Source organism: Lupinus angustifolius, chromosome LG07, assembly GCF_001865875.1.
Source record: "Lupinus angustifolius cultivar Tanjil chromosome LG07, LupAngTanjil_v1.0, whole genome shotgun sequence".
Classification (NCBI taxonomy): domain Eukaryota; kingdom Viridiplantae; phylum Streptophyta; class Magnoliopsida; order Fabales; family Fabaceae; genus Lupinus; species Lupinus angustifolius.
The window spans coordinates 9,531,776-9,554,726 of NC_032015.1; the positions used below are offsets into that span (position 1 = coordinate 9,531,776).

At 31.9% G+C, this 22,951-nt stretch overlaps 4 protein-coding genes across 8 annotated transcripts; 2 read left to right on the forward strand and 2 right to left on the reverse strand.

Annotated features, from left to right (window-relative positions):
- LOC109352907 (probable polygalacturonase) lies at window positions 329–3,381 on the forward strand (the record flags this gene model as incomplete). The annotated part of the gene is made up of 6 exons (XM_019595093.1): window positions 329–439; window positions 645–950; window positions 1,797–1,917; window positions 1,995–2,169; window positions 2,502–2,572; window positions 2,682–3,381. Coding segments are annotated over 6 exons (1,467 nt in total), but the record flags the coding sequence as incomplete, so codon positions are not given.
- Window positions 808–15,924, reverse strand: LOC109352252 (glutaminyl-peptide cyclotransferase-like). Of its 4 annotated transcripts, XM_019594152.1 has the most exons (12): window positions 15,465–15,924; window positions 14,694–14,750; window positions 14,277–14,312; window positions 13,724–13,788; window positions 13,007–13,070; window positions 12,093–12,210; window positions 11,831–11,928; window positions 11,593–11,663; window positions 11,218–11,245; window positions 11,011–11,065; window positions 9,635–9,758; window positions 808–818 (listed from the first exon to the last, which is right to left on the reverse strand). In XM_019594152.1, exons 1-11 carry the CDS (start codon window positions 15,753–15,755, stop codon window positions 9,643–9,645), a joined length of 999 nt encoding a protein of 332 aa, XP_019449697.1. In that variant the 5' UTR covers window positions 15,756–15,924; the 3' UTR covers window positions 808–818; window positions 9,635–9,642. The 4 variants fall into 4 exon arrangements, 3 of the variants coding, with proteins under 3 accessions (XP_019449697.1, XP_019449698.1, XP_019449696.1); XM_019594151.1 differs by lacking the exon at window positions 808–818 and having other exon boundaries at window positions 9,331–9,758; XR_002108346.1 differs by lacking the exons at window positions 11,011–11,065; window positions 11,218–11,245.
- On the reverse strand, window positions 3,557–7,399 carry LOC109352253 (probable serine/threonine-protein kinase At1g01540). 2 transcript variants are annotated; one of them, XM_019594155.1, is made up of 7 exons: window positions 6,837–7,399; window positions 5,149–5,253; window positions 4,921–5,043; window positions 4,678–4,839; window positions 4,439–4,562; window positions 4,143–4,349; window positions 3,557–4,058 (listed from the first exon to the last, which is right to left on the reverse strand). In XM_019594155.1, the coding sequence occupies exons 2-7, from the start codon at window positions 5,220–5,222 to the stop codon at window positions 3,963–3,965; spliced, it is 786 nt and encodes a 261-aa protein (XP_019449700.1). In that variant the 5' UTR covers window positions 5,223–5,253; window positions 6,837–7,399; the 3' UTR covers window positions 3,557–3,962. The 2 variants fall into 2 exon arrangements, with proteins under 2 accessions (XP_019449700.1, XP_019449699.1); XM_019594154.1 differs by lacking the exon at window positions 6,837–7,399 and having other exon boundaries at window positions 5,149–5,630.
- Window positions 15,754–17,687, forward strand: LOC109352908 (GDSL esterase/lipase At5g03810-like). Its single transcript, XM_019595094.1, has 4 exons — window positions 15,754–15,855; window positions 16,609–16,839; window positions 17,146–17,401; window positions 17,491–17,687. Exons 1-4 carry the CDS (start codon window positions 15,754–15,756, stop codon window positions 17,685–17,687), a joined length of 786 nt encoding a protein of 261 aa, XP_019450639.1.

Here is a 22,951-nt window from a genome sequence, read left to right on the forward strand (position 1 = left end):
CTTAATTTAAACATCAATTTTTTTGGAATAAGAGATAAAAAGTTTATTCGGAGTAAGAAACAGTTGTATTAAAAAGACCAACTTTTGATACAGAGGGATCCATGATAGAAAAGGACACTCCAACAACATTAAAGTGATTAAATCCTTAACAATATAATGACTAAAAAATATAAAATAATTGTTTTTGGATTAGAGAACATTACCTTATTATTAGTTTTATAGTTACTCTATTTGATATTTGCCTACATCTCTTTTTTAAGGTATTTATTTGTCTACATCCTAGGATTAATTATTTCTTCCATATACGCGTTAGTAATTCTCTTATAAATATCGCAATTATCTTTGTCTTCTGTGCCAGAAAACAAAACTGAAATCCCGCACTCAGATTTATAGTCATAGTCAAACTATGAAGCACTGTTCAAAACTCAAAAACTCCCACGTGATTTTCTTATTTCTTTTTTCCTAATGCACTTATGTACTTGTGAATTGTGATCCTTTTGTTTGATGGATTATGCCTCTACTACATTCTTCTATATATGTTGATTACCTTGAGTACAGTACATGAAAAAGTGTTTAGTTTATTTATCACTTTTGAAGATTTCCTTGCCATGATGGTGTTTGAGATAAACAATGATTTTGTGCAGGTTGGTGGGGTTATCTCTGCAATTCTATTATTGGCATCCTTAAGAGTCAAAGTATCATGTGATGAGTACCCTGCTATGAGTTGCAGAAAACACAGTGCATTTTTGACTGATTTTGGTGGTGTTGGTGATGGAAAAACATGCAACACTAAGGCCTTTGAATATGCAATTAGAAATCTCAGCCAATATGCATGTGATGGAGGAGCACTACTTGTTGTGCCACCTGGGAAATGGTTAACAGGAAGTTTCAATCTAACTAGCCATTTCACCCTTTTTCTTCAAAAAGATGCTGTTATTCTTGCTTCTCAGGTATTTACTCACTCCCTCCTTTCTCAACAATCATAACCTTGCATATGCATAGTTTTTATTATTTGATTACATGACAAAAACACACCTCTATTTCTAGGATGAAAATGGTTATCCACAAAAGTTACCCACATTAGGGAAGTGATTTAGCCATTAAATAAGGGGCTGAGATCTCTTCAGTACCTATTAGTCCAGTACTTGAATGTGAGGTAAAGGTAAATCCAGATAGCGATACTATAGTATCCAACCTGTCTCATGGTCACATTAATAATTAATTATTGATTTGCTTTATTATGAATGCTTTGATCTAATCATGTGGCGATGTCAACAAAGTTAGACGTTCAACAATGATATACTCAATAAACACATGAGTGACAGAGGACAGAAGTTAGAAAATAAGATTGGTTTACATTAGTGAAATATTCAACTTGCTTTCTTTTCTCTATGGCACATGTGTACCTTTTTGTAATTTTCTTTTTGATGAGATGGCACATGTGCACTCTTTTTTTGCCGTGTAGAATATATAAAATGGAAGATGCGTAGTAGTTGCTAGCAAAGAAAAAAAGGGTACAGCTTTAAGGTTATGGCAAAGCTCATTGACTATTGACTAGAGATTCATGCATGCAATAAAATAAGTAGAAAGTTGGTTATCCAATTTCCTATTCCTTATGTTTTGTCAATGGACATACTGATAATAGAGCATTAGGACATCTTTCGATTCATTTAGCCAACTTCACTTAATGAGATTAAGGTTTGGTTGTTATTGTTTTAATTTCCGGTATCTCTTACATGACAATGATTTCTTAGTTAAGCATCCTTTGACTTCACAATATTGGCCAACATTGACAGGATGAATCAGAATGGCCTCATCTTCCTGTCCTACCATCATACGGCAGAGGAAGAGATGCTCCAGGTGGAAGGTTTAGTAGTCTCATTTTTGGAACTAACCTCACTGATGTTATAATTACTGGTAACTACTACTGGACCCTTTGGTATACCACTATTAGAACTCATTTTAATGATACCTACTTTTAATTTGCTCATTAGGTTTCAATGGGACAATTGATGGACAAGGATCTTATTGGTGGGACAAGTTCCACAAAGGTGAATTGAAACTCACAAGGCCATACTTGATTGAGATTATGTTCTCAGATCATATACAGATATCAAATCTCACTTTGATCAATTCTCCATCTTGGTTTGTCCATCCAATTTACAGCAGGTTTGACAAGAATCTTATTTTGCATTCATGGTTAATCTTAGGGCTGACAATAAACTGAACCAACTCGGTATTCGTTCGAAACTCGACTCGTTATTTAGCTCGATAAACTTGGTTCATAAATCAAATGAGCCGAACTTGAGCTGGAAATTGAGTTCGTTAAATAAACGAGTCGAACTTGAGCTCCTTAAATAAATGTGTTGAACTTGAACTCGTTAAATAAATAAGTTGAACTTAAGTTGGATACAGTTCGATTCGACTCGGTTCGGCTCATTTCCAGCCCTAAATCTTGATGCATAATATGTTGTTATTTATATCAAACCCCAATTCTGCAGTGACATTATAATTCAAGGGCTAACCATTTTTGCGCCAGTGGACTCTCCCAACACAGATGGAATAGATCCTGGTAACTATTTAATTTAAGAGACTTGCATCTTAAAAAAATCAATTATTACTTCATACTTATTGGTGGAAACTTTAACCACTGTCTGATTATTCCCTCTGTATTTTTACAGATTCTTGTACCAATACTAGGATTGAAGATTGTTACATTGTCTCTGGCGACGATTGTGTCGCGATTAAAAGTGGTTGGGATGAGTATGGAATCAAATTTGGAATGCCAAGCCAACACATAATCATTAGAAGGCTAACATGTATATCCCCTGATAGTGCTATGATTGCTTTAGGGAGTGAAATGTCGGGTGGAATCAAAGATGTTCGAGTTGAAAACATCACAGCTCTCAATACTCAATCAGCAGTTAGGATCAAAACTGGAGCTGGTAGAGGGGGTTATGTGAAAGACATATTTGTTAAAGGAATGAGTTTGAACAAAATGAAGTATGTGTTTTGGATGACCGGTTCGTATGGATCACACCCCGATCCTGGTTTTGATCCCAAGGCACTTCCGAACATTACTGCGATAAATTATAGAGATGTGAGGGCTGATCATTGCAAATATTCAGCAAGACTTGAAGGAATTCCTAATGATCCTTTTACAGGGATATGCATTTCTAATGTAACTATCACAGGTGGTAAAAAGAAATTGCAATGGAATTGCACTCATGTTGGAGGGGTTACAAGTAAAGTACTTCCTAAGCCTTGTAAATTGCTTCCAGAGAAGAAAAAGACATTTGATTGTCCTTTCCCAGAGGACAAATTGCCCATTGAAAATGTTCAGTTGAAGACTTGTTGCTTTTAAACAAACCATTCTTCTATGAGGATGAGTGTATTTTAATTTTGAGTCTTACTTAGTAACCATACCATTATTCTTAATGTGAATTTTCAAAAAGAAATGAATTCTACTAGAAGTTATAGACTATATGCTTTGTTTTTCTTGTTAGTGAATGTTGCTGGGATTGAAATGTCTAATACTTTTAACCATAGTATGTTATTTACCCCACAATGGATGATAATAATAGGTTCCCAAGTCATGTCTACATTTGTATATTCTTGAATTGCTCTAGTTCATGCACGGATTATAATGCCAAATTTCATCAAACCATAACTAAATGAGCCATCATTCATCACACTTTTCCTTTAATCTGTCATTAGAAAAATATTATTTTCTACGGAAATCACTACATATACCCTCTCAGACCCATTAGGTGAGAGCCTTATCTACAAAGTAAGATTTGACTAAAAATAAATCATTCTTATGGGTTAAGCTGGAGTAACTGTTGAACCACATGAAAGTAGTGAAAAACATTCAGTCAAATTGGTATGCCAACAATAGCCTTTAGGAACAACATTGTTATTTTCCTGCCACTTTCTGGTACTGATTTCTGCTCCTTAACCTTCTACTTAGCTCCTAAATGAGAATGACCTAATGTTCCCGGAGCATGTCTTTGTGAAAAGTGGTCATGCTCATAATGCTCCATGACAATTTTGTGTTCCTTAGGAAATTTGAGGAAGAGGGAATTAAAAACATGTCAAAAGCAGGTAAGTAAATAAAAAACTGAAGAACTAGTTGTTCTTACATAAAAAAGAAGTAAGTCAGTCTCGAGCATGCGAACGATAGCTCCCATTTTGAGTCTTGGGTTCACATCAGGATCTATGCATCGTAGAGCAACCAAAATAATTCGCTTAAGTTCTTTGGAAGAAGGCATTGCAGGCAACTTTGGATCAACCACATCAGCAATCTTTCCTTTGGAAATCATTGATTTGAACCACTGTACTATGAGACTCTGCAATATGGAGTCATGATTAAGCAATTATGTAAAGGTACTAGAGGCTGCTTGGTTATTTTACTGTTATCATTTTCACTTATTGGTACCTGAGATTGATTGTGATATAAAGGAACCTTCCCTGATATAATCTCCATGATAAGTATTCCAAAACTATAAATGTCATTACCCTCAGTCATAGTACTAGTGGAGTGACAATCTGGATTAACATAACTGGAGCATGGGAACATAAAAATTAATTTGAAAATTGATAATTAGTTGTGTCAAATAATGTGTTATGAGAGGTTGCATACAATGTCAAATTATTTCATGAATATAAGTAACTTACCCCAATGCTTCCATTATAACATGACTCCAATCAGGACTAAGAAGCTTAAAAAGGCCAAAATCAGAGATCTTTGGATTCCAATGGTGGTCAAGCAATATATCTCTAGATTTTATGTTGCCATGGATAATCTTTGGTTCAACCTCTTCATGAAGATATGCTAGTCTGCTTAAGTAATTCTGTCATTAGGTCACATAACCATATATTTCTTTTGGATAATATATACTTTTGAAAACTATTTCTTACCCTTTCGCGACACCGCTGATAATGTTTAATCGGATTTTCCATGTCAGGGAGCTTACTAGTCCAGGTAAATCATGAAGCCAATGATGCAGATTTCCATTATCTACATATTCTGATACCAATATCCTGAGATAGAAAGGCTAATAGTGTTAAAAGTTTTGAAGTTTGCAATGATGAATATAGAGCAGAACTTGATAGACTTTTTTAGTTTAAGATAGAACAAGTTCATACCTATAAGCTCCCTCAGTGCAACATCCTAGTAACTTTACTAGTGTCTTGTGCTTTACATGTCTAATTGCTTCCATTTGTGATGTAAAAAGTTCCTCAGGCTGGCGACTAAGAAATGAGTTAATATTGTAATGATATACAGCCCAAAACAATTCTTACAAAACATTCAGATGAAGTTAGAAAGCATGATACATCATTCTGGCATAAGAATTCTAATTCAATCATAGCAGTTTAACATTTCTCTAGATGGTTTAAGATGTTTTAAAAATGATCAGTCAGAACTCAGAACAAAGAATAAAGTCAAGTAACCTCATACTTTAGTCAAGCATTTTGTAGAAATCCTACTTGATGGTTCTGAGTTTCTGACTAAAATCAACTTAGACAAACTCATTATATGTGTTTAGCAAAGAGATAATTCTACAAATTTAGAAAAGCAGTATTGTAATCATATATGAAACCAAGTTACAAGCAGGATTAAACATCATGTTACATATTCATGTTAGTAACAAAATGTTGGAACAAATGAATCATCTATAAAGATATTTGGGGTGTGAAACCGAAAAAACCCAAATCCATATAGGATAAAGGAAACCCTTGCAAAAAGTTTATGACATGTGCATTACCAGATGTGACTGAGATTTTTTTAAACTTTATTTATTTATTTAATTCAAAAAATAATAATCGTTAGAAAGTTTGCAACATGTCATAATCCTATCCAACACTAGACTCTTCAGTTTCAGAGAGTATCCTTTCCAAGGGGTACAAGGGTTTCTTGGTGTACCAGGACACACAATCAAAACTCCCACATACGCGCATCACCTCCAGTGGCTTGGGCCCAATGTATAACTTTTTTTTGTGGGGAAGTGTTGGCTAAGCCAATATGGCTGTTGTCAGCTTTGAAGGATGAGAGGAAGATGGTCAATGTGACCGTTGGCTACTCTTGGCCGTCGGATCTTGAGATGAAATCTTTTTTCTAGGTCATCAGATTAACATGGTCCTTAGGGTTCAACGCCTAAAAATGAGTTTTTCCAATTCAGAAAAAAATCATAGTAGTCGAAGCATTTCATATTCCTTTCTCTCTCTTTCTTGCAGTGGGAATTAACATAAATGAATTAACATAAATAATCAAATTGTCTGAATTTTGAGAACTTACACTAGTAATCAGATTGTTGTGGAAAATTCGAGAATTGATATGGATAGTCATATTGTAAATATTTCGAGAATAAATATTAATAGTTATATTATGTGTAAATTGTAAGAACAAGAAGAATACGAAACAACAAATATTTAAAGAAATCGATATGTTTTATCATACGGAAAGCATGGTTGATAATATATGCTTTTACATATTGAGCAATGCCAGAAATTAATATATCCTCATATATTTAATTATTGCAAGCCGTTTATAACACAATATTACCCATAAATCATAATATTTTTTGTCATGTATCCAACCTACCAAGTTTATTTGCACCGATACAAGGATGATATTTAGTGTACTATAAAACGTGTCACAAATAAATTTTGATAAATCAAGAAAACAATTTCTCTAACTACATTAAATTATTAAAAATCAATTAACCAATCAAAATGTAGCACACTTTACACTCTAGGAAAAGGGTGAATGTCATTCCAAAGAACAAAAGTTAAGAGACACTGAATTAGTATGAACTGAAAAAACAAATGTGTACCTATCACATGCAAGCCTCTTCACAGCCACCCTCTTATTATTATTTGGCAACAAACCAAGATAAACTATCCCATTATCCCCACTTCCAATCACATTCTCTATAGCCAATCAATTTGTAGCATCCTCTATCTCCTTTAGGCTAAACTGAAACCCCTTCCTCAAATACTTGGCTTCATAGCAGAACCTACCATTTGATTCCAAACCTTTCAAATACCCATCTTTAAAAGTCCCATTACCATGTGGATAAAACTGGTCAAGTTCAAAATCATCTTGACTTGGTAACTTGTTAAAGTTCATAATCTCAACTTCTAACATATTATTATTATTATTGTTCCTTGATGCTGATGATAGTAATAACCTCTTGTCAAGGGCGGAAGATCTAAAATCACCACGATAGTGCTTGCATGCAATTGATTTTGGTAAAGAAATATGGGTTTTATATGATTTTCTACGTTTATAGTAGCAAATGCACATAATGACACATGCCACAATAATGAATACTATAGTGGAAGCTAGTAGTAAAACCCATAATGAGATGCCATAGAATGAGGTTGACATAGAGAGTTTTTGTTCCATGATAATGATAATAATGATTAATTGGAAAGTGGAATATATATATATATGAAGAGTTTCATATGCAATGATTTTAGTTTGCTAAATTTTGAACTATACTTTGTTAAGCGGTTTTAGCTCCGGGAAAAGCTAGTAGAACAACTTACTATTTTTGGTACATAGTAGAACAAGTTACTATGATTTCAAGTTTTGAACTCTTGGTTTAATTTCAAATGTTGGGGTTAACTAACCCACGGAAGTATCGAACTGTAACTTCTTTTTTTCACAAACAAATTTATCATTAACAATAATTTATTCACCCAAGAGGCCTAAATTAACTTACATTTACGTTGATAACAGATTCTATGCCAATAGCATAACTAATGTCTCATGACGGGAGGAGAAAAATAATATATTAATTCTAAATAATATTAATTAACAATTAAATATGTTAAGAAAAATTGTAAATTTATTTAAAGTGTTACTTTTAAAGACTTAAACTCATTAGTGATTGAATCATATATAAAAAATTTAGTTATTTCATCATGTTATCAATAAGAAATTTATCTTATTAATGATGGAATCAATATATGTTATAACAGAAACTCGGAATATATCAACAATGTCTATAACTACACCCGAATAGGAGTAATGATACTGCAATATTAAAATATCAATTGAGGAAATAAAAATATTGCATAAAAAATATTAGTGAAAATAACTTACAAACATCATATGAATTCATGAGTGATGAAAAGAATCATTTAACTAATTATTTTGGTAACAAAAATATATTCAAAAATGAACTCTCAATGGTGGAATGTTGATTTTTTTTTTTTTGTTGCTACAAGCCTGCAAGTGTGGCTCTGGGTTAGAATGTGAATATAATAATAAAATTGTTTATCAGCCATATGCTTTATTCAAAATTGAAATTAGGTTTTAATTTTTTTCATGCAGCTAGAATGACTATTTGAATTCCAAAAATAATCTATATCATGTGACATGTGAGCTTTTTAATTGATTGGATCTTGATTTGCATCTAATCAAACAGCATTTTATCAAGGTATTTATATTCAAACAATTGAAGAAGTTACGTGTCAATTATTATAATCATAATACCTTGGAAACATTGGCCAAGTGAAAATGTTAAGTGGAGCTGTGGAGAAAAAACTATTTGAAGTAAATGTTATATTAAACAGCAAAATCGAGCCATAACCTTAGTTAACTTTCAGATTCGTCATTATTGTTCAAGAAATGGGAGCCAAAAACTCAATATTGATGAAAGATATGAAAGTGTGAAAACTACTTTTTTTCTAAATTGATGGAGTTGTGGTGAAAATATTTACTGATCAAACAATGGTGGAGAAAATTTTAAATAGTATGCTTATTATTTCTGTCATGAAGGAAACCAAAGATCTTAGTTAAGGTTGAAGCTTTAATAGGTTCCTTGAATACTTCAAGCAATTTTTATCTCACCACTATAACATTTCTATCTAAAGTTGCTGTTAATTCAAGAACTCTTTTAGAAGCAGTAGACAGTAGAGGATTGTTGGTTAAAAGGTCAGACACACGGTGCTTCAAGTGCAAGATATTTGGTCATGTAATGATAGATTGATGAAGAATAAGGCAGCTATATAGTGAAATAAGTCTTGAAAAGTGACAACAATGAGTTTCACAATTTTTGCCTAGGAGTAGATTTTGAGTGTTAGTTATACGACCACCACAATAGATAATTTGATCTATACAACTATCTTGTAAACCATAAGGGTCTTTTTGGGAATTGAGTTTTGGTGAAGAAGGAATGAAAAAAGAAGGCTTCAGAGTTATTTCACCAGTATATTTTATGGTTCTCAAGTCTTTCATTTCCTTTCATTTTTTCAAAACTCAACTAGCAAACAAACCCTAAGTCTCTTCGAGTAATATAAAAAAGACATTAGCCATAATAAGACTTTACCACCAATTCACCATTCTATTTGCAGCATATGACATCTCAAGTAGCCTTTTGTCTGACACTTTCTCATTTCTTACATTCTCAGCCCCAGATACAAAAGGATACCTCATTTCTTGACCTTTCTATAGAAGAATGATTACAAGAAAGGGTACAGCATTATAGGGGCTGAAACAATGAAGAGGGAAGCATTCTCCCAATAAAATATATTTTGAGAAGGTTCAAATCATAGTGTCATTTCCAAAGCTCAGTTTGACAGCCTATTATTCCATATATTTTCAAAAATTGAAGGTAGAGACAACCAAAATTATGTAAATGTTAAAGGCCTACGCAAGCAAAGCTGCTCAATGACCCCTTCTTCGATTGGTTTATTTATCGGAAAAACCTTCACTTCATACAGCTTTGGCCACATTTTTCCAGTCACTGCAACCAAGAAACAAGTTAAATCAACTTATAAGTATTGGAAACAGAAAATGGGAACTAAATCCACCAAAACTAATTTTCATTTGTTAATGCTTACTAGGAAGTTCCTAATGGAAAAGAACTAACATTTTAACATTTCCAAGTCAAACATGGTTTCTTTCTCTCTCATTTTGAACTCCTCTATTTCCATCAGATTTTATGCTTATCATTAAAAAAGAAATAATTCTCTGATGAAAGGAATGCAGTGTTGCCCCATGGCGGATGGCAGTTGTCAAAATTCAGTTATGAAGGCGTTGCGGGCAAATAGCGGACATCATAATGGCGGTTGACAAAAAATAAATGAAATATATAACATAATAGGAAAAATATAATAATAATATAATAACATAAAAATCGAACAATAACATAAAGTTTAATAAAAATCATTAAGTATCAATGTCTCATAACATCAGACGATCGGTAAAAAATAAAATAAACAATACAAACAAGTCTTGCAAAAAGCACAACTAAAAATCAAAGCAAAACACAAATATAAAATGCAAAACATTCATACCGTGTGTTATCCTATTTTTGGAATACACTGTGCTACTGTTAAATAATTGTTTTAAATTTGTATATAAAGTAAACTGAAAAAAAAAAGTAAGCTATATAAAAAAGAAATAAACTAAAAAAAAATAAACTGAAAAAAAAAAAGTTGAAAAAAAAGTAATCTGGAAAAAAAATTAAACGAGAAAAATATATATTTTGAAAGTAAATAAAAAAACGAAATTAAAAAGAGATAAAGAAATGAGAAAACAAGAAAGAAAGAAAAAATAGAGAAAGGGAAAACGCAATGAAGAAAAGGTAAGAAACGTGATTGTGGCGGCGACAGTCGAGGCAGCACACAACAGAGAACTCAGTTTTGAAAGATAGATGCAACAAGGAGAAGAGGCAAAAATAGAAAGGGGTTAGGGTTTTAATTTTTAACTCATGAATGAGCCCAAAAAATCCATCCCAGCCCAATTTAAAAAAAAAACTAACCAGCAAGCCAAAATGCCACCATTACCGCCATGGCCCCGCCACTGCCATGGCGGCTTTTTCGAGCAAAAGGCGGACACGGCCATATGGCGGGATTGCCCAAATGGCTAATGGTGGTAGCCCAAAAAACGCCACCACCATTTGCCATGGCCGCTATTGGGCAACACTGATGGAATGGAAATAATATGTTTGAATAACAACTTTTTAATGAACAATTTAAAAAACTGTGACTTACCAAAAATTCGCTTCTGCTCATCATCCCATGCTATCCCATTCAAAACATCAATATCCTAAAAAAAGATGATTCACTGTTTAAGTCAGCTTGGTTTTTTATTCTATTCTAAAATCAAATTATAGCTGCGCTATAAGAATGTAGCATATATAGACCGAACGATAGAAGAATTTTTTTATCTCTAGAGATTAAAAGGCTCAGGTTTCTTACTCTATGTCCAGCCTCCACTAGTCCTTTCCTGCATAACATAGATAAAATGTAACTTGAAGTAACAAATGGACAAACATACTTATTAAAGTAGTTATCCCTTATTTTGTTCCTAGAAAGATTTTTGGAACATGAATTTGATCCTTCAAGAATACTACATAAAGATGGTCATGGAATGAATATTTTTTTGGCACCAAAATAGTCCAAAAGTCAGTGTTTACTAGGAGCAAATTGATGTCAGTCATGACCAAAAATCATTTGATAACCAATAATGTCACTAATCTTTCGATAGTCAAATTGGGGGTTTAGCTTGTTATTTCATTTAACAAATGTGTAACATCAAGTAATTAGTTACATGGAGAAGGAAAAAGGCCATACCGTAAATTTGAGAGGAGAATCCATCCAAGAAAACCACCATTATTGGGAGAGATTCTTGCAATGCAGTCAGTCTACATAATGAAATACCAACCACAAGCAAAATCCAGCTTAGTAGAGAGAACCTTGGGCCACAGATATCATGCTTATATGACTAACATTAAATCTTCACTTTGCAGAATTTTAAGGAAAGAGATCTATTTCTCCAACTACAGTCGTAGTTGAACGTGCAAAGACATACCATATAAACATTTGCCCAAATTTCACCATTTATATATTCCAATTCATTGAGATTGTGTACTTGATGACCCTTGTAGTAGACAACTTGTTTTGATACAGCTACATCAAAGACAGAAGAGTAAATTCATGAAAATGGAAGGCAGATAAAGACAGGCTAATCAAAATAATGTCGAGTTTAAAATCTGGACAAATAAGGTTTGAGAAAGGGGTTTTGAATATGCAAATCGAGATAAGGAAAGGAAAAAATCATTGGAGAGACAGACCTTTAAATGTCCGAGGATCAAGTTCATACAATGATGAACTACCATCACTTCCAAACAAGACTTTGCCGTCAGTTGCCAGACCCCAACCATCTTTCATCTCATGATTAAATGTCCCTACCTGCAGAAATTGTAAAAACAGGCTGTTTGAGATCTGGCTAGCTATATTAGCATGCATGTTGGGTAATCACCCTTGTACGGAAGAGCATCTCAGAAAAAAATATGGAATAAAAAATAAAAACAAGATTGATATCTGCAAATTTTCCTTGTAACCGACTCTAGTATAGCACACCCAAAATTGTTTCCAACTGGCTTGTATTACTCAATTTATTAAAATGAAATCAATATTCCAAGTTATAACTTACAAATTTTCTGACTAGTAAGTTTGTTCAGATACGGGGGTGTTTAGAAGAGCTTATAGAGAGTTTATTTGGAATTATGAGAACAATTTAAGAAAATAGTTTGTGAGAAAACCTTTTGGCCTTCTTATAAGCTCCTTTTAGCATATTTCATTAAGCTTACCAGAGAAAATAAGATCTTTTTAGCTTATTCAAAAAAAGTTTATTTTATAAGAACTTAATTAAGTTGTTTACTAAAAAATGCTCATAGTCAATTGGAATCACTTATATTACCGTCCTAGCAAACTATCAACTTCAAAATGTTCTAAATTTTCAAAAAATGAAGTTGCCAAAGAAGCAAATTTGTTTGAAATATTATATGGAATGCATAAAATGTTTAATATAAACTTTAGGGGGAATATATTTATATCATCGTGTAAAACAAAGACAGATTGCAACTTGACCATAACTTGACTTTGCTGTTGCTTTTAGTAATGACTCATTGAATCAAAACAGCATGAGCTACTCAAACCATGACAAAGACAAAAGATTACATGAGTGGGAAGGTAAAGCACAAACTTTGCTTAAATTTTTCTGGTCATATATGAAACCTAGTTTCTGCAACCAAGTTACTTGGAACAGCCTACAAAGAGTGCAACAGAAAATTTATTAAAGTCAACCCAAACATCAAACAAAATATATATATATATAGATTAAAAAACTATAGAAAAAAACCAATGACTAATGACTCAATATCAAGTATATAAGCAAAAAAAAACAATATGTCTGCATAGCTCTAAGCAAAGGAATAAAATTGCAATAGTGCAGAAAAGTGGGGAGTCACTATGCAGTTGTTGTGTGAGGGGGGTGTTAAATATAAAAATCATTGCCTTCACCTAATAACTTAAGCCTTTCAGAATATTCATTCACAATACTTCCAGAAGGCCTAGTTCTAATGGGCATGCTAATCATCTTTTGATATGGTACCTTTTGGCCCTTAATTTGTACACAATTCAACGTATGGCTTCAAAAGTGCATCAATTGTCAAATGCTCTAAATAAATTGTTCAGTATTATTTTGGCTTTTGATTGATGTAATATAAGTTATTTAGGGGAAGAGAAGGAAAAATCAAAGGATCAAAAACAAAGTTCTGTCTTTCTAAAAGAAAGTGAAACAAAACATACAAAAAAATATCTGTTCACCCAAAAACTATTCTTATAACTTGTGGTCCCTTCCTTTTCCATCTACATAGTGGACCAATAATAAACAATATGCAATAAAGTTTGCCTTGCACACCTTTCACCGATGAGAGTTAAACCTTCACCAAACAAAGAACCATCCATCTTTTTGAGTTTCTCAACCTGCATATAACATGAATAATCAATATGAGATGTACACCAACTTCCAGTGTCAAATAATGAAACACAAAAAACATGTGACGTTGATATGAGCGAATACTACATATATATATTAATACAACAATTAAAATGTCAAATTTTTAATTGCATGCATCTTAAATGGCATAGCCACAATACATCAATGCATATTGTCTATGATGTTCTTTTTCTTTTTGTATATCAAGTAATGTTAAACAAAGGAACTATCAGAATGATCAAAACAAGTAAAGAGATGTAATAGCATAACTATTATTCCTAATTGCCTTCTCTATTAAGTTTAAAATTCTCGCATCTCCAAACATGTACAATCATAGTTTCACATCACAGGTGATTGTCCATGCTTCATAATAATGAACTCTTGAGAATATGCATCTCCCTTTTGAGAAAGACGTATAACTGGAAAACAACATAAAACAAGTACATGGAAGAGCTCAAGAACCGAGGATATGTACCTTGCCAGTGCGAAGAGCTACTTTACGGACAGATGACTGAAATAAATAATTAAAGGGTCAAGCAGCATTACAAGTTAAAAACAAGATTAATTTCTTCTGTAGGAAACAAAAATTTCAGTGTAATAGGAAAATATAACTATTTATGAGTCACAGAATAGTTACAATAACTAAAAGCTTCAAGACAATTTGGTCTTCTCTAATAGTGGACACCAGTACTAGTTATATTGACATTACAGCTTAATGTTTGAACATAGGTTGATCTTAGATGACCACTATTGTGAGAAACAATACACGAAATATCCCATCCCACTCCAACCTAAGAAAGGAAAATGGGAAGATAAAAGGCTCATAAAAATCATTGAGAAATTAAAGGAATATAAAAATGGCAAGGAAGGGAAAGAAAATGAGTAAAATTACCTTCCCATAAAGACCAGTTGACTCAAATAAGGTATCATTTCCAGCATAAAGAAGGCCCTAAAAAATAAAAATAAAAATAAAAACAGAGGCAAGCTATTTCAATAAACTCCTGCCATCAAATCAGCATCTTAGTATTTAAATAATGAAGTGAATCAAGTGATGCACACTTTTATAAACAATTCCATAAACTCTTTAAAGGTATATATCTCCTTAGCATAAGCTTGATTTTTGAAATCGTCAAGAAGATTAAGTGCAGTGATGCTACAGCATCCAAGAAAATTCTTAAGTCCATTATTGAATTTAGTCTTCCTTTTATGTCATCCCCTTAACTTCATTTTGTGCAGAACCTAACAGTTTCCTTCGAGTTCTATTGAAAACCCACTGGACCTACTATGAGTGGCCCTTTGAAGAACTTAGTAGAAAAATTCCTTCAAGAAGCACTGCCTTTTTAACCCTTTTCATAGAAGAAATACATATATCATATACAATAAGGCTTTTAACCAAGATTTCCTTCTTTCCCACCAAATTCCCTTATCTATAAAGAGCTAGTGTGCCCCTTGAAACAAAATATAAGACCTCAAGATCCCCCTCTCTTCTAATTTAACAAAATAAATGAATGAAATGAAACTAATCCCAATTCCAAAACCATATCAAGCAATTATTGAAAAACCGATGAAAACCAACAAAAACCCCAAAACATAAGCTTATGCACAAATTCGAGATACCCATAATTAAAAATTATAAACTAATATAAAAAAAATGAAGCTTTACCTGAGTGAAGGCTTGTGGATCATGCGGGAATTCGTTAACCACTTTGATCATGTGATAGGAAATCACACGTTCGAACGCGCGCAACTTGTATGACGAAATGTTCAAAAGAACAATGACGGAAACGAAGAGAGAAACAGAAAGAATGACATAAAAATTGGCGTAAAGGCGAGAAGCCTTGCGCCTCGGTGTAAGAGAAGGAGATGAAGCAGAAGAAACCATTGAAGAGTTTGGAGAAAGAGGATTATTCTGCGGCTCACGCGCTTTCTTCTTCCTCAGTGATCTAATTCCCATGGAAGATATTGTTCTTCATGAAGTGAGATCGGGAACGTTTCGAAGGCGCAGGATAGCACGGAGTTGTTGTCGCGGCGCAATTCAGGGATGGTTTGCTAACGTGCGCCTGCTGTTTTGAAGTTCGAGGAGGGCGCAGCAGGAAAGTGAATAATCCTTGAAAGAAGAGAAATTCTGCTTTACGATTAAAATATTTCTTCCTCGGTATTATATTTATATATCTAATTCATTTAGTAAATAAAGATGTTAATATTTTTACTAGGATGATGATGCAAGTTGTTTTAACTTTACCTGTCGTCTATTTTGAAATGATAGCATATACAATTAACTCGATATTTATTAGCGTGGAAATATACTATGATCCTAATGTGAACTTTATTTGCAAAATTTCCGATAACGTGTCACAATGTTGGTCTTGTCATAATTTGTTTATAAGTAGGTAGTGTATCTACAGATGGCAATGCATACACAAATTTGTGGGTAATACACATAGTGAGGTTTGGGTTAGTAACTTTGGGCCCACATATAATTTAGGGAGAAGATTTTAAAATCCGCGCATTTGCATCATGACTTCCCCCACATATTAAATCAGAAAACATAACCAAGGCCTGGATAAGTTATTTTAAAGTGTAGACATGTTATTGAATCAAAATCTTAAGATAGTAATTTGAGATTTGGTAAACATTTTTCATTTATAAGCTCTTCAACTCATTTTCTCATATTCAATATGTAATATAATATCAATTCCAATGAGGAGTATCTGATTCTACATTGTAAGTATTGTAAACAATAATATGAAATTATATAATTATTATATGGCCATATTAGTAAATCATGATTTTATATCTGGGTGTAGAATACTCTTCCAATGTACCAACAACTGGAATACTACCAAGAGTGCCAAAACAAATTGGTGGAAATAGTAGGTCAATCAAAGGCTTCATCAATTATATCTGATGCTATATACATTGTTATTGATGGAAGTAGTGACTTTGTTACCTATTACATCCATCCTCTGCTTCACAATATTTATATGGTTGATCAATTCGCGGACATTCTCATCGGAAGCTATTCCAAATACATCCAGGCATGCCTTAGATATAGATTCCATTAATTAAAAGTGAAAGAAAATATATTTACCTTTGCAAAGAGGCACATAACGATAGTTAAATGGTTCACGTTACTGGTTTTAGTGCATAGTATCCAATTTTCTACTTGGTTCATTATTTTTAAATTATTGATATAATACTTATTTTATAAGAAATCTCATACATATATGTAATACACAACATGTAAGTTAGATTAGTGAAGCATATAACTATAAACCTAAGTTCATTACTTTGATTTGATTTTCACTAACTTTGATTTCATTTTCATTTCTAACTTATGACAGAGATTATATGCAATGGGAGCAAGGGAGATTGGTGTCACAAACGCAGCTCCAATGGGTTGCTTGCCAGTACTGATTACTCTTTTTGGCTCTCATAGCAACGAATGTGTGGATAGGCTAAACAATGATTCTATTGACTACAATAAAAATCTAAATAAGACATCTCAGAACTTGCGAAAAATCCTTCCTGGCATCAAATTGGTTGTCTGTGACATCTACCAGCCTCTCTATAACCTTGTCACTAACCCTTCTGAAAATGGTACAAAATCTAGTCATGCTTAATCTAGGGCTAGCCAAACTTATTATGACGTATGCATTCAGATTATTAATCTGCTTACACTAACACAGGATTTTCTGAAACAAGGAGGGGCTATTGTGGAACAGGCTTGTTAGAGACAGCTATAATATGCAATAATATGTCCATAGGTACATGTGCTAATGCATCTAACTATGTATTCTGGGATGGCGCTCATCCCTCAGAGGCTACAAACAAGATTTTGGCTGATACTATGGTTGCTGCTGACATCCCCTTGCTCATGTCCTAATAAATCACTTTTCTAGTCAAACACCGCTGCTTTGGATCATCTAGAGTTGTGATTGATTTTGATAATCTTTTACTTAGAAGATTATCTGTTTAAAACATAGAAACAACAAGCGATATGAAATGATTGCTTGTGTTTCTTAACATATTAGATAAACAAAAGTAAAAAAATCGGTAAATAATAAATAGTGAATAACTCTTTAAGATATAAAATATCATTTTATAGAGAAAGATCTATATATATTTATTATTATTATTTTGCTATTAAATTTCCCTCCAAAAGTCTCATCGCAATCTATCTTGCATCCCAAACTGTCATTAATTTATGCTCCCATTTATATTTTGCATTCATTGCAATAAAAGGTGAAGAGTTGAGACATGTGTTTGGATGTGAGGAGAATAAAGGAAATAAAAAATGGGAAAAGTTGGAATAGTAATAGAAATAGTCATTAGCTCACTCTATGACTCACATTAAGAAGATGGCCAGATTCACTGTAAGCCAAAGAGAATAGAATACATGCTATGAAGAAAAAGGTCAAACTATATATATGGTTATACACCTTTGTACTTTTTGGGAACATGCTATCCAAGCTTAGTCTAGCCACTCAATCATGTGGAGTTGTCCAATTCACTTTGTTATTCAGTAGTTTGATATTTATATCATAAAATATGTATTAATTTAACGTGTGAGAGTTTTATATAATTGCTTTGTATTATTCACAATTTATATTTAATTATACTTTTTAAAAAAAATAACTCAAATAAATAATAAATGTGTATAAATTTTTATACTAATGATACATAATGTAAATTCTATTTATTTTTTTAGTGTAATATTTATATATGATCACTACATCATACACTACATCATACACTATTGAAGAGTGAATAATTGACATATATTTTTCTTTTTTTATTTTTATTTTGTGTTTGAGTGTGTTATTCTGCAACTAATTTAAAGCTTTTTATTTATTGCAAGATAGATTATTATTGTCATTGAGAAAAAGTTCTTTATTTATCGACATGATATTGGTTTAATGGTATAAGGTTTTGTTAGATTTTTTGAAATGCCAAAAGATTAAGTATTCAATTTTTATAAGTGATATTTGTTAAGAGCGAAAAACATATACTCTAAAAAAGATTAATTTCTTCTTCATAGAGCAAAGAAATATCATTGTTAATTAAAAAAAAACAGTTCTTTATTTTCTGTTTCTTTCTTTCTTTTGTTTTACCACAAAAGCCAACCACTATCCCAATATCACATCCCTAGGTTGAATTCTATAAAAATGGTATTATTCAATATTTAGCAATGCCAAAAATATTGGTACAAAAATACATGCAACAAGTGTTAAATAATTATTATTATATAAGCATATTCACATGCTAGGTAACCTTTAAGTTACAAGCTCATCATTACAAAGCATTGATTTTTTTAATTGTCTTTTATTTATGTTTTTCTTAAACCTTTGCCTTATTTCATTAAAAATTATGGTTGATAAGTTTGGTATACAATGAAATTATAAAATGTATCATCTTACCTTATACGTATTGAATTAATTCTTTTTGGAGTGTATGATTGTTTCTCCAAATCAAAGTTTGGTATACAACAAATATTTCTCATAAAAATCAAACTATTGACATTTTAGTATTTTTAGAAATATAGCGAGACTTTACATTACTATAGGAACACCTTATTAGTTTATAATTGATAGTGAAAATCAAATCAAAGTAATGAACTTAGGTTCATTTATAAACTCTTCAACTCATTTTCTCATATCTTCTCATCTCTTTCAGTTTTCAAAATACAAGTTTGGGAGTATTGTTAACCAAGTTGTGATTTCATTCTAAAATACAAACTTGGGGGTATTTTCAAAGAAGTTGTGATTTCATTTTATTTCATTCTCAATCATAGCAAGGTTCTTATTTATTTTTCTCTTGCCTTCACTCTCTTATCTTCTGATTCACTTTGTTTAAACATAGATAATGACTTAAGTTGTGGTTTAGTCTTCTAAGCTTGGTTTGGAGGAGCCCGTTTAACCCCTTGGGGTTTCCTAAAAGGATGAATATTTTTATATATAGAATGGTTCAAATGGCAATGGTACATTTTAGATTTTATTAGTTTTGTGTTTCTTCTACTCTACATGTCTCAAAGTTGTATTTTACCCTTCGTGTGTATTGTTACCAAATATTTTAGAGATCCAACATATTTTTACCTACCTACATTTTTTCAAGCTTTTTTAATTTTACTCTCAACTTTTTTATAATTGTATATATTTTTTAAACAACTTGTGTCATTGATTTTCCATTGACGATATTGCATTAAAGTGTACATTTCATTGATATTTTTGTTTATTTTATAGATATATTCTTATTGTTGGATAAGTGGAGAAGTAACTTGTCTCTAATGACAAGTGAGTCAAGATCAATATGATTCTAGACTATGAAACCATTTGTCATTTATGCTATCTGTCCATAAATATTTTATCTTCGATGTTATAAATTCCTCAAACTTTTCTTATTTGTCACCCTGATTTCAGCATAAAAATGTTTTCTTTGCTGATTTCAGGACAAAGATGTTTACTCTGTAGCTTTTTTGTAATAACTTATAATCTTCTCTGAACACTATGAGGACTACACTACCTTGGTGCAACAGCGAATATGAGGACTACACTCCATTGGCTCAAAATACCACATTTAGGATGACATTTCTTATTTCACTCTTTCACTTTATTCTCACACCAACCTTCTTATTCACCAACTCTCCTCACAAAACTCACACCAAGTAATAACTTATAACCTTCTCTGAACATGTTTGAGTATACAAAATGAAAATTTCCTTTATTTTTTCTACAGGGCCATCTAAAAATGAATGAAATGCTCTAGACTTTAGTCCTCGAATGTCACTTTTGGATGAAATTGCTGCAGAGCCAGTACCATTCGAGAACTCAGTCAACTCTCCACTTTTATTTCCATTAGTTGCAGAAACATGAAGAAAAGGCCCTCTTGATGGCTTCAATAAGTACAATCATGGGTGGAATATTGGTGCCTTTATCTGGTTAATGCCTTTAAATCATTAGAACTATGTGATATTGTCCAGATTAATGCCTTTATCCGGTTACCAATTTCAATAGATATGTGATATTATGGTTTTCTAAGCTCCAATGAATTTGTAAATTGACAATTCAATTGGTGTTAGCTGCTTTGCCATTGTACATTAGTCTTTAAGAACTTTACTCATTTTGTGCTATTAGGTACAAATATTGCACCTTCCATTACCTCTTCTCCTTATTCGGTTCTTGCGTGGACTTCTTAAATGTGAACATATACAATAAAATTAGTTCCACATGTTTATATTTTTATATATTTCATTTTATTTTATCAAATGATTATTACATAATAGAAGAGAAATTTGTTTACACCTAAATTAAGTTACATCAGTTGATACTTTTGTTCTTCTAAACATGTGTCAAAATTAACTCGACTAATATGTGTGTTACTACCATGCAAATGCACGAGTAATATGTGTCTTTAACATTACAAGTGTATGGATAACCTGCATGTTTTAACCATGTGGCAAAAAATAACGTCTCGTGCGAATGCACGGGTAACTTACTAGTTAAATCAGAAAACATAACCAAGGGCTGGATAAGTTGTTTTAAAGTGTAGACATGTTACTGAATCAAAATCTTAAGATAGTGATTTAGGATTTGGTAAACATTTTTCATTTATAAACTCTTCAACTCATTTTCTCATATTCAATATGGAATTTCATTGATTACTACTAAGTGGAGCATATAGTTATAACACTATTAACTCTAAACAATGATCATCTCCATTAATGAAGAGACAAGTACATAATTTTACATGTATTTTTAATGACAAAAGTATTATTTCATTGCATATAAAATGATAAAAATGTATTATCATATGTATTATTTTCTTTATTTTTTGTAGTACTTGTCTCTTCTTCATTAATGTAGAGGATCCTTACTCACTCAGTAACTCTATGACAAATTTTTGCAAAGCTAATGCCTATATCCTGTTTTCACTGTGTAAGGGGAGCATGTGCAAGTGGCTACTTAGCAAGTAGCTTGTATATACTTCTCCTTCCAATTCTTGATACATTTGCAAATTTCCTAAATTCAGAGTTTTAACAAGTGCACAAATTGCCAAGTTGGTTCTAACAAATTCCTCCTTCACTACGATTCTTTATTTTGTTTTCTACTAGTCAATTCTACCCTAACACGGCTAATTTGTGTAATCTTCCTCAAACTTAGGTTTCCAAACCAGATCCATTTTATTGAAGGCATATACAACCAAGCTCTCAGCGACCCAGTTATCTCTACACAGACTAACACATCATCACCCTTCTCTTGTGTGGTGCCATTCTTAGCAGTGGTGGACAACCTAGTTTTAAATGGAACATTTTCAGAAAAATAATAAGGGTATTTCATTCTGAACTTAATGACCCAAAGTTATAAATATTACTTGGAAACAAGATATGAAGGAAAAACTAATGTAAAAGACAAAGAGGATCATATTAGTTGTTATTAATGTTATTTTTACCAATAAGAACATTCTTATTATGTTTTCTAATATGATGTTCTTATTTCTTGTGTTTTGTTCTTAAATAAGAACAAAAGTGGTTAAATAAAAACATTTTTTATTGAGGAAAGAAGAGCAATAAAAATACACAATTCGAGAAAAAATAAAAGCACAAACATATATAGAAACATCAAAATATTCATAAACATTAAAAAATCCAGAATCATTACAAAAAAATAAAATTTTACAGAAACAAAAATTAAAAAAAATCAAAGAACCCCAACTTGTCTTCCTTAAATGAAAATTCCACCAATTCCATGTATGTCAACAACAAAATTATATTTTTTTTATTTATAATTGATTTCTAATTTTTGTAATAAATTATAACAATTTTTAATTTATTAATAAATAATTAATTATTCTTAATATTTTGCGATATTTATTGTAAAATATAAAAGTGTGAGGTAAATTGTGGGACCCAAATAAGAATAAGAATTATGTTTATCATTATGAGGAAAGTAGATATTGTTCTTATTTTATGAAGAGTTATAATAAATTATAAAATAATGTGTAAGACTTAAATAAGAATAAAATTGTTATTTTATGTACATGTAAATGCTGTAACTTAACTAACAAAAGACAAAATAAAAGCACCAATTTCAAACATAAAAGGTGGATTGGTCTGTTTTACCATTATGCTTTCCAGTTTAAGTTAACATCCTA